The sequence below is a fragment of the Falco naumanni genome, chromosome 3 (assembly GCF_017639655.2).
Source record: "Falco naumanni isolate bFalNau1 chromosome 3, bFalNau1.pat, whole genome shotgun sequence".
In the NCBI taxonomy this organism is placed as follows: domain Eukaryota; kingdom Metazoa; phylum Chordata; class Aves; order Falconiformes; family Falconidae; genus Falco; species Falco naumanni.
In genome coordinates, this window is record NC_054056.1 from 69,759,700 (window position 1) to 69,771,928 (window position 12,229).

The following is a 12,229-nucleotide window of genomic DNA, read 5'->3' on the forward strand; positions in this document are numbered from 1 at the left end:
GGTTTGTTTGTTTATTAGTTCAAGGCTTTTAAAATGGTTAGTGACTGGCTTAACTTTGTACCTTCCAAAAGGAGTCTGTGGGCCAGCTCCAGTCCAATGGCTTTTCTTTAGAAAGACAGTGTTATCTGCTCAGACAGCCCAGTGTTATATCTCATTTTTGCTTAAGGACCAAAGCTTGACAACTGGGTTGACTTTGCCGCCATGTGCGTGCAGAAAGTGTGAGATGGAGTTAGATGCACTCCTCTTACTTGGGATTGTGGCCTGGCACTTAAATCACTGTTACAACATGCTGGTGTTGCCCATGGTAACAGGGGTTGTGCTGATAAAGAATTGTCAATGGAAGAAGAAGGATGTTTGAACACTAGGAGCTACTCTGTGTGGCTGCAGAGGTTGGATACTGAGTTGCTTAATAACAGCGTGCTTTGGATGTGGATTGCAGCTATAATCATTAAGCTGTTAGGGGACAGGTGGGTAATCCAGAGCCTGTGGAAATCAACAGTTGTCTCCCATTGGTGCCTGGTTCAGATGGGCACGCAGCTTCTTGTTCCCCAAAGGTGGTCGACTACTTTGTAGGTCTTGTACTGACATGCAGATGCAAACTTGAACAGGAAGTTAAACACGTTAAAGAAAAACCGCTTGGTTGGTAGTTGGGGGTCTCCTACAAGATGCAGTTTCCTCTCCTCCAAATGTTATAGTAAAATTTTTCTGTTCTAATAAATTGGTTTAGTACTTGTTGCGGTGTCAACGCAAAGGGAGACATCCAATTTTTATTTTAGTTACATCTTTTAGTGTGGAATATAAATCTAGGACAAGATAACTTCAAAGCCAATGTAGAGGAGTAATAACACATTATGTTTGTTTACTTCTGAGTTTATTCTGGTAAACCAGGAGTAACCATGGGACATTTTTACTGAATTCACTGTTGTTCTTAAGAAACACAACACTATGCATGATCATTTGCACTGCATAACCATGCAGTGCTTTTTGTTAGCCTCATAATATAATTATAATGGCTTTTAGTGTTTTGGAAAAATTGCAAAAGAGATGGTAGCAAGATCAAGATGAAGTTGAATTTGCTAGCTTTTACAGGTATAAAATGCTTTAGTTCCTGTCAAGAAATTGCTTCAAGTCTGTTTGGCAATGATGCCCAGGAAACAAGGGGAAGAAAACCTCTGAAAATAAATATACAAATGTGTATTATGCTGCAAGGATTTGCATACAACAACAGAAATGCAAGAAACACCAACTTTGAAAATCTGTTTTTATTAAGATACTGTTTCTCACAGCAGCAAATAGATCGCTTTCTTCTTATGTCTTGTGGTATGAGACAACTGCATGCCAGAGGCTGATATGCCTGATAATACTATTTCTTTGTAATTTAAAAAATTCTTGTTTCCATGAACAGTGCGTGAATCAAATTTTTGTGGAAAAACTATGGGATAGAGTGAAGGCAGCACTTTTATGATTTAAGTATAGAAGATATGGAAGCCCTTTTTAATTGCTGCAGAATGAATAATGAGAGAAAGATTCTTTTAAAGAGGTTCAAAGCTGTATCTTCTTTCATTTATTTAGTTACTAAGAAACTGAGAATTTGTCTATTTGGCAATGATGCCCAGGAAACAAGGGGGAATAGGAAGGAAATTCAGATTAATTCTTATTTTTATTCATGGTGTGGTATGTGCAGGGGTGTATGTGTGTGTGTTGTAGATTGCAGGATGCCCTATGTGGTCATGAGTATCTAGATAACTAAGAAGGATAAAATACAATATTCTTTACTCCTTACTTGAAACATTGAACTATGTTATAGGCTAGGTCATCCTAAACTGATTAGTGTAAAACTTTTAAGTTCTGCAATTGTAAAAACAAAACCTGTCAATTCTGTATTGATTTTTTTTTTTTTTTTTTAAGTCTGGATTCTCATTTAACTTCTGATTTCATGTAAAAGTTGTGTTTCTGCTGCATTTTAATATTGATTATGCACAAATCTGCAAAGTTATCCGAGTGCCTAACTCTTAATAGGAGCCGGTAAGGTATTTGACTTCATACACATATTTGTTGATTGGGCCTCAGTGAATTAGTAATGTTTTGTTTTCACAGTCCTTGAATTTAGAGCCTCCCATTTACATCATCCAGCTCTGCAATTTCTTTCAGTACATTTCTGCCAGTGTGATACCTTTGCTGTTACTAACGATAATAATTCCTGGGCTCTATGTGGTAGCCAGCTAAGATGAGCAAGGGATGTGAATTTATGATGTGCAGTCACCTGGTCATAAGCCGTAGAATGGCACTAGCATATTTTATTCTGTACTGATTTGTGTCTTCTTCAAGTCTAAACTTGTACCAGCAATATGTTACCACTTCAATATATTTTACTTATTCCTTTATACTGATTATCATTGTCAGTAGAACCCTGGCAATCCTAAATGAAGGTCTTCAAAAATTCTCTGCTCTACTGTTCCATTTATAGATGAATGAGATTAATTGGCTTAGTCATTTTTCAAATATATTGCAGTATTAATTAATATCTAAAGCTTTTTGCTGTGGTAGTAACTGTGAATGAATAACATGATTTTCAGCAATCTCATTGTCATTATGTGTAATCTTTAAAAAGACACTGTCAGACTGTTCAGCCTCTTCTTTGCAATAAAGACATCAAGTTGCATTTTTTTTTTATTACTCAAATAATTAAATATGATAGGAGGAAAATTCCAAAGTTACAAAGCAGATGTATGTTAGAAATGAAAATGAAAACTTACTGATGTGTCCTGTGAGATGTTATACACCTACCCAGTTGCCTGTATCTTGGGGGATGTACAGCTCAATTTTGTTTTTTGAATATCTTTCCTGTTATGATGGTTGGTTGTAAAATGGTCAGCAGGCAGGCAGTTTGCTACATAAAAGGAGTAAAAGCTCCTAATGTAAAACTTTTTGGGACGTAGAAAATATATGATTTTATTCCAGGGGTGTGGGCAGGGGAGGAAGAAGTATTTATTTAACATTAATGTCTGTGCTGATAGTAAAGAGCATCAGGCCAACAGTCTTGGACACTGAAATTTCTCTATCAAAGAAGGCAGACAGCAGCTCACTCCAGTGCACAGTGCTCTGGATTTTCCTCCTTAGCAGCCACTGTCCTATTCTTTTGAAAACAATACCCTGTCCCATTGTAAATTTCTAGACTTGCAACCTGCTGGTTATGCATCCTAGCATGAGATTTTGCTGATTTTGCTAGATTGGCATAAAACTAGTCAGAGTATGATCTACTCTAGCCTCAGTGCTCCTTTTCCACTGCCCCTCACTAGTCTATCTCGATCTCGGATTTCTGCTGTTATTTATTCCTCCTAAGATCTAGAATTCCCCTTACAGTATTGTATTCAGGTCTTCTGCAGACTGTTTCTCAAATTTATTTGGGCGGCTTTATCATGTAGCCTTGTCTTTCAGCATGCATGCGTCCCTTTCAAGTTCAGTGTTGTATGCTTATTAGAACTTGTTACCTTTTGCAGCCTGGTATATCTCTTCTTTGCTTATGGAAGTCGCTTAAGAAACAACGTCCAAAGACTCATTAAGTTGGGCTATACGATACCTACTGCTGCTTCCCTAACTTACAGGGTCTGCTACTATGTCGTAAGGAATGTTTTCACAGATTTGAAGCAACTTGTTCTTGACAAGTCTATGTATTACTCAACTTCTCATCTGCTAAATACTTACAAATAATTTTTGTTCCATGTTTTGGGGGAATTGAAATTCAGTTCCTGCAGCTCTACTTCCTTGACTCTGCCTTTTTCATTTTTTTCAGGCTAGTCACTAGATGTTTTGTAGTCTTTTTGGAATCACTACTATCCTCTACAAATTCTCAAACATGACTATTGATAATTCTAAGACTGGCCCAGTCAGCTCTAAATACCTTATGGTGAATTTGATCATATTTAACTGATTTGAGAATATCTGATTTATTTAATTATCTAATCAATTTTTCCATGTTTGTTCCTTGTGGTGGTTTCAGTAGCTGTCTAATCATCGACACCTTCCTAATCAGGTTTCAAAAAAGGAAAAGTACTAGCACTTCTGTGCTTTTGGTGCAAGAGCTCGGTGCCACCTCTTCACAGAAGAGCAAGCCAGTTTCTTAGCTGTTGGTGTGCTTATTGAAATGTCTTTGCCCATGGTGGGTTTGCTGAAGTCTAATTTCCTGAAACCCATTTTCTTCTTTTTGTGTTCTCCCTAATTTTCCTAAAGATGAAAAGCCATCCCTTCATGAATGCTCAGTGTTTTCAGCTACTTTTTCTGTAGTGGTTCAAATCAAGCCTAATACTACCTTGCTTCCTAACTGCTTTTTACATCTTCTGTTCAAGGATTTTTGTTCCTAACATGGTCCCCAGGACTTGCCAGATGCTTCTCTGTCCCTGTGTCTTTCTTTTCCAGAGAGATGCCTGCATGGTCATAACGGGGATGTTTAAAGAAGTCATGTGGTTTAAAATTTTTTACAGGTTCTCACAGAAAAAAGCTTCTCTCTCCAGTTCTCCTGTTTCTTGCTATATTAAACTCTGACCCTAGTACCATCCTTGCTTTTGTCGTCTTTTGTCCTTACCCAGAAATTGCCTGCAGGAACACCAGGAAGAATAACCTATCTATTCCCTTCTGTTTGGGGCACTGCACCTTCATGAAGGGTAAGACCAATTGAAGACTGCTTAAAATGATCAGGGGAATAAAAATAAGACAGAAGTTAGTATGAATTAGGTGTTTGGAGCAAGGAAGAGAATATTGAGTTTAGACATAGACAGTCTTCCAATATATAAAAGATAGGAAAAAAGTAAGGGAGTAGGTTACCCTGCATGTCTAATATGGGCAGGACAAGAAATAAGGCTGTTAAATTGGAGCAAAAAAAGATTCCAGTTAGGTAGTAGAAAGATATTTTTTTGTTCCCCCTTCTAACATGTGTAATTTATTTCCGTCATGAACTGTGGGGGAGATGTGAGAGATCTCTAGATCTCTCTAGAAACAGTTTAGATATGTGCCTGTCAGAAATTATGATTTGGTTGATGCTGCCTTGAACTAGGGGAATGAACTACCATATCCCTTGATCCATATAGTTCTATGAAATTTTTTTTAGATTAATTTGCAGTACTTGGGCCATACATATTGTTTGAGTCCTAGGGGAGAATATCCAGTCAAATTCTGATAAATGTTTGATGATAATAACCCTAGATTATGTCTTGGCTTTCTATAATTCCCTTTCTCCTTTGCTTGGTGAGTCTGGGAAATTGATTTGTCTGGATAAGATTAAAGCCAAAGAGTCTCAGTAGAAGTTAAAAGCCAATAAACTTTCAAAATGGGACAAGCAATGTTTAATTTTTTTGAGTGCAACTTTAGCCCACAGCTATGCTAGCTATTTACTCTTCTCCTCCATTAGACTCAGGACTATGAAACCTGGAATGGGATAATTTAATAGTATTTTTGCTGTTCAGCTCAAGTAACTGACCTCTGTATTGTCAAGTAACTTTGATTATTCCGTTCAAGTAATTCACAGAAGACGTTAAAAAAATACCGGTTTGTCTCATTTTGTTTTTCATTTTCCAGTAGGAATCTTGAACTTCTTTCCTTTGTTTCTTTGTTGATCTTCATTTCAACTATGAGAATCATGGCATCAGTCCTGACTCCTCCTCCTTTTTTTCTCTATGTATTTTGTCTTTTGCTACACAAGATTAAACTATCTGTTGATTTATTGTTGTGATAGTAGTCTTTCACAAGACTAAGAAGAGATGCTTGCCACTGGCACTGGCTATAGTGCTGTTTCTTCTGCACTTCACAGTGTTGATAATAATCTATAGTGAGTAATAACATATTAAGTCTTCTGAGCCTAGGAAAGCAGCAAAGTATGACCCTAATAAATCTCAAGACACTCTTACTAGATTTACACTCTTTGTGTAGAATTATTAAAGTAGTGGGCTAGCTAGAATTAAACCCACTTTGAACTGCTGAGCGGAGTCATCAATGGAATAAAACACATGATCCATGCAGGGTCTGCCTTTAGCTTTGAAGTGAGATGGTGCTCTTGGAAATATTATCGTTACTTCTGAATCCTTTGATCTTTTTAACAGTGTCTCTTTAAGCCTTTGCATACTTCATCCTTGGAGCTATTGATTTAAAAATAAAACCATTCTGAATGTTGCTGTTTTTGTAAATAGGTTAAATGAGCTGGCAACTGTCTTCTGTTGTTTTCAAGATCCTTGTTTTATTGTGTATGCATGTAGACAGACACATTTTTACTTCCTTTCTCTGTAAAGTAATTCCACAATGTCATTGTGATTCATAATTATTAACAAGTCATAGTTTTTATCTTCTACTTTAAAAAAAAAAAAAAAAGGCAAATGCTCTCCCCCACCCAGTAACCTAAAGCTCTTACAAATTTCACTGAGAGAACCACAGTTTTTGTCTTAAGGCTCTGATCGTTAATGGAAGAGCACAGACAGTTAATAGGCTTCTGTGGTTGCATATGTCTGATAGAATTTATTTGGGAGCCTCTTCAGCTGAAGGAGTGCATTGTTTTGTCTTGAAGGTAGTTATTCCCTGCAACGGACTGAAAGGAAGCCTTGATGGGAAGAGAGAGAGAAAGCTATTTGCATTCTTTTGCCTGGCATTATTAAGTTGATTTTTATGCCTCTACAGATGTGGCTTTTGGCTGTAAGGCAGTGAAAGAAACAAACTTTCAGTACGTGTCTTTCTGCATAAATTCACTTCAGACACCACTTTGAAATGCTGTTCTTCCCAGTTTAACAACAAACCACCTAATTTGGTAGGCAGTTGTGATAGCAGCAATTCACCAGCTGAAAATCTCAGGCTCACTCCTTCTTGCCTGGGCATTCCCAGCATTGCTATGCCACAATGCAATCTAACCTGGGAAAAACTGATGGGTTTCCTACATATGGCACTCTAGCGTTGGAACTGTAACTCGGATGATCACATGTATGTCACCTCTGTGATAATTATTTCAGATTTTGATAGTGATGTAGCCGTAAAACAACTATGATATTAACTCGAGCCTAAGAGCAGGGTTGTTAATTCTTGATTCCATTTTTCTGCATTGTGATTATCCTACTGTTAGTTTAAAGCTAGCTTGGTTATGTCTGTACAACCATAATCCCATCTTTGTATTGATTTGGAAAACCATTTTTGGGTGCTAATGAAACAGATGTAAAATAATAAAACCTCAAATGTTTTCCCTCAGCTAATTGCAAAGGCGACAGAATTTTTATTAGTGATGGTGCTTCTTCCATTGTGTATGCCTATAAAACATGTATTTCAATATAAGTCATTTAACTACTTTGAATGAATTTTTTTTCCTGAGCCACCATTATCTTCATTTTTGTTCCATATTTTAGTTTTTAGAAATTATCTGTTGGGGTTTTTTTGTTTGTTTCTTTTAATACTGCTCCTCTTCCCTTCACAGGACAATGGAGTCTCTGCTTAGGGACTTCAATAAACAGTCTAGTAAAATCAGTCTGCATGTCAGCATTTTTAATAAAATTACCTGTTTGTTTGGTTTGGGGTTTTTTCCATGATGCATATAGTAACATCTTCCTCAGCTGTTACAGGCAGGCTAAAAATCATGCTTGTTCCATGAATGCAAATTCCTTTGTTAGTTTTATTAAAGTGTGGATTTAATTTTGGAAATACTTCAGATGATAAATGATGGCACAATTTAAATAATAAGAAATTTTTGAGTATGTCACAGAACACTTTGGAGGATACCCTTCTTAGTGTTAAGAATATTAATTGATCATGTGTAAAAAGAGACGAGATAGAAGCAAAGTAATATTTTTCAAAGCTAAATGCAGAGCTAAGAATGTAGCCTGGTCCTCTGCTCCTCCACTGTCAATATTCTGCACCAGCAACACGAAGTAATGGACAGTATCTACTACTTCCCAACTACATACAGTCCTTCATCCCAGGAGATTCTGCTGCATGAATCTTCCTTCTTTCTCAAAGAGGTCACAAGCCCCGTGGTCTCTAATTACCCCAATATGCTGTCATCCTTTTTCCCTTCCTGTATACGAGGACTCAAACTCCATTGATCTGACCATTCTATGTGCCTGAAATTTTCTTAATGTAATGTGGACATCCCATATTTCAGTATTTATTTCACATTCTGGCTTAGGACTAACCAAGCTTTTTATTTAGTTTGGTTCCAGTACCAGTTATGAGGAAATAAAAACACAGTTACATCATTTTATCATGTCTGGGACCTTCAGTAGGTGACTTAGAACAATTTAGAAAAGTTCATATGGCTTCCCCTTTTGTACTTTGCTCCTGATTTGTTATCATGTTGAAGTTTGTTCCTGTATGCTCAGGTGAACTGAAATTTTGGAACAGGTGATTCTCTTTTTTTAAAGATTATTGTTACTGTTACTTTTTTTTGCTCCTGTAGTGTTCACTACTTCAGTTTTCCATTTGGTGCAATAGTTCTTCGTGTCTGGGTGCTAAAACATACATTGTAACCACCTTTCCACCTTTCATGGAAGTCATAGGAAATAGTGTTGCTTGATTTTTTTTCTTTTTTTCTTTATTTATTTTATTATATTTTTAAAAGATCTGTCATAAAGTTGTTTGCTTTGACTGTATTAGCAGCTCTGCAAAATGTGTCTGCGAAGACTGGGAAAACAGGAATCTAGCCTGTGACACACCTGCTTCCTCATTACTATTAAAATATTTTCATTTTACTTGTGTTACTTAGCTTTCTGCTTCTGTTACCCAAACCTAACCTGCATTTTTGCGAAGAATGTCATGCTAGTGCGGTGTATAAAGCCTTTTATTTGTTTAATGCTTTACTGGTAAAAGGAGAATAGACTGTATGATGATCATGAGATGCTCAAGTTATAATAATTCAGTGGAAATGTGAAAATCTTAAAAGGTAATTTATTTAGATGTATTAGGAAGGTTGTGTATATGTAATATACATATGTAATATGGTGGTTAAGTTTTGTAATGTGATAAATTTATTTCAACTTCTAAAGGTCTATATTGCAAAAACATTTTATATTTGAATGCATGCCCAAGTCCTCTTTGTAAAAGCGTAATTTACTGAAAGTAAGACCCCTGTAATACATTAACGCCATTACTTTTTTAATACAAGAGGAAATTCAACAACCTAAATGTAACAAATAATGGAGAGCAGTGCAGATGCTGATGTTTTTACAAGATTTGCCAGTTTTGTTTAGTAACAACGAGGCTTTCTGTTAAAGGACATCTTAGTTTTAAAGAGGAGGTGGACATCAGCTGTGATCAAATAGTGTAGATATGTTAGCAAAGTCAGTGTTGGCTTTTCATGCATAGCGTAATAATGCCTTTATCAATATATTTTGATATTTAATATACAAATTTAGGTTGTGTTTTATTTTTCCTATGTTGTGTCTCTGAATGTAGAGTACTATTGAAAGAGACTGAAAAGTAGTAATGTAGTTCAGGCTGATGAAATGGGAAGCCTGCTGCATTATAAATTGGTGTTAACCATATGCACAGCATTATCCTAAATTGCATGTTTTGTGTTAACTGTCTTCCCACATTTCTCCTAAGAAGTGTAACTTCTTTTTTTAGCAATATTTAAGTATGCTACAGCTTTTTTCTTTAATGTTTTTTGTATTTCAAAGAGTAAATCTGTGTTAAAGTTTGTGTCTGTTTTTCAGAAAGAGAAATTGAATAAGGATATCCAAGCATTCTAAACGTGTTCAAAACAATGAGATACTCAGAGAAGTTATGCTAGGAAAGTTTCACCAGCTCTTTAATCCATCCTCCCAGCAGTGCAAGTTTATTGGTTGGTTTGTTTGGGGTGGCTGTTTTATTTGTTTTGGTGGTAGGGCTTTTTTTTTGCACGCGCGCGCGCGTGTGTGTGTATATGTTTCCTATAGTATAGTGCTTTAAGCCTGATTTCTTTTTTTAAACCACTGAAGAAATGAGACCTTCCACAGTCTACAGAGTGTTTTCCTGGTCTTTTATCCAAAGTCTTCCTGCAGTTCTATAAACAGAACCATGACTATGTGGAAGGTAGGTAGATACATATATGTTCTTTGATTTTACTATCTTTACCAGCCTGCTTTGCCAGCATCTTTTTAAGAGGAGCAAGGGCATAGAAGAACTTTCCAGTAACAGTTGTGCATTGTTGTCCAAAGCCAAAACTTTCAAAAATATCTTTGGGAAACTGGGATTTGACAGACTATGTTCTTTCAAATCATTGTTCTGAAATGAAGTTCTGTTGTATATTAACATTACCTATTAACATTGGTAATAAACTAATATTTTAAAACAAAAGTCATAAACAAGACCTGCAAGAGAGCTTAATATCAGTGTATGCTAGTTAAGAGCAAAATGAGAGAACTGTTGCTGAGTAGCCAGCAACCTTGTGCTTAGCTCTCTTGCGCTTAGAAAAGGCAAGAATAATGTACTGTATTTCCTTTAGGAAGTATTTGAGCAAATGCAGTTCAGCACGTAAGCCTGTCAGGAGCAGCCATATATATCAAACTTTCAAACACAGAATGATATGGAGACTTTAGCTAGGAGTCACCTTTTGAATGAACACTCTAGTAGAACATTTTTGGGAAGAGAGTTTAATCTGTTGAAAACTTAAAACCTGGCAGTGAAAATTGAAGTCTGGCTGGTAACTTGAAGACATGCCTGGTTTAATGGATTTATGAGCATTTGTTGCAACATCCAAGTAACCTGAGTAGCTGCTTTTTCTTGCAGGTGTAAAATGAATTATTCTACGTTTCAACTTGCTAGTTGCTGATAGAGATTTATTTGTTTGGGTTTGATATTTTTTTTTTTGGCATTTCTATTTTGTTCTCAGTATTTCTTTTGCACTGAAAAGTTAGTATTTAAACCTATTATTTATTACTGCTTTGAGTTTCATTTATCCAACAGCTGACTTTTGTCTTTATTTCTAAGCACTCTGTCTTAAGGGACATGCACAGCATCCCATAAAAGGGTATAATCTTTTTTTTTTTTAATGCTGTTTCTAGTATTCCATAGCAACTGGGGTGGCAGGGAGGGGGGAACAGCCTAAAATGAACACTACCACACAAGCAATTCATTACAGATTTTCTGCTTAGTATTCAGTAAATTGTCAAGTCCTTATTTTCATCATTAGCATATTTTTCACAGAGCAGAAGCGTAGCCATTTCTGGCAGACTGAATTAAATGTGTTTTACTTGAATGTGAAAGAAGATGACATTGTCAGGCTTTCTATGAAAGCATCATTTTCTAGTAATAATTTATTTTCTGGAACAGTTTGCTGTGGGTGTCTTTTATGTTTCTATAAAGATATGGGTATATGTTTCAGTCTACCTGTAATTAAACCATTTCTTAAATGAAGGGTAAAAAAAAAAAAAAAAGGAAGTATTTATTTTATCTTTTTTATTTTTTCTTCACATCACATGAGCTGAAAAATTTACTAATTCTGGTATAGTCATGCACTGGCATATTGAACTTAAAATTTTGGAATATGTTTTTATAGAATCAGGACCAAAAAAAGCCTCAGAATTTCACTGTCCAAGGACTATGAAAAAGATCAGGTGTAACTGTTCAGAAAATTTGTTACATATGGAATTTCATTCTATCTAAGGCTAGCTGACAGCAATTCCATTTAACGCATTTTGAGTCTCATAGGTAGTCATCTTAATTACCATGAAATAAAATTGCATTCACATTCTTAATTTCAAAACAGAATTTAAAAGTATTTAAACATCTTTTGTTTGCTTACATACTATCATGTGAAGAAAACATGTTTTATGCAAGTTCTGTTTTTCTTTCAGTGCTACAGAAAGATCCCATCTTCTGCTTGTAATCCCAATAAATTCTGTGTTTGTCAGTGAGGCTGTTTTATGATAGCTGTATGCTAGAACCAGTGATTGTGTGGCTGGAAAATATTTACAGTATCAACAGAGAACTGAGAACTGAAACATATCATATTAAAGTATAAATAAAAGAACTTAAATACTGTATGTGTGAAACTGTTTATGTGCTTGAGGGTGTAAATATACCTACAGACAGAAATTCAGTTTTGTACCCATGTGCTTATACGCATCTAAAGTTGTAAATCTCAAAATTATACTCAAAATACATCCTTTGCTCAGTTATTCCAATAGCAAACACTATGGGAAAGAGCTCGAAAGATTCCCAGGAATTGTTTTGCTCCGTGCCATCAGTAGCCAAAATTGAGAACAAACTGTTTTCCCCCCATTTCTTT

The 12,229-nt window shown here is 35.8% G+C and overlaps 1 protein-coding gene across 2 annotated transcripts in view; it reads left to right on the top strand.

The window, feature by feature from the left end:
• Positions 1-12,229, top strand: part of ASXL3 (ASXL transcriptional regulator 3) — a 133,092-nt gene that overhangs the window by 24,984 nt on the left and 95,879 nt on the right. For both annotated transcript variants that reach the window (XM_040587655.1, XM_040587654.1), the window contains one exon: positions 214-216. In XM_040587655.1, coding sequence (XP_040443589.1) covers positions 214-216 — 3 coding nt within the window. The remainder of the gene's footprint in view (positions 1-213; positions 217-12,229) is intronic.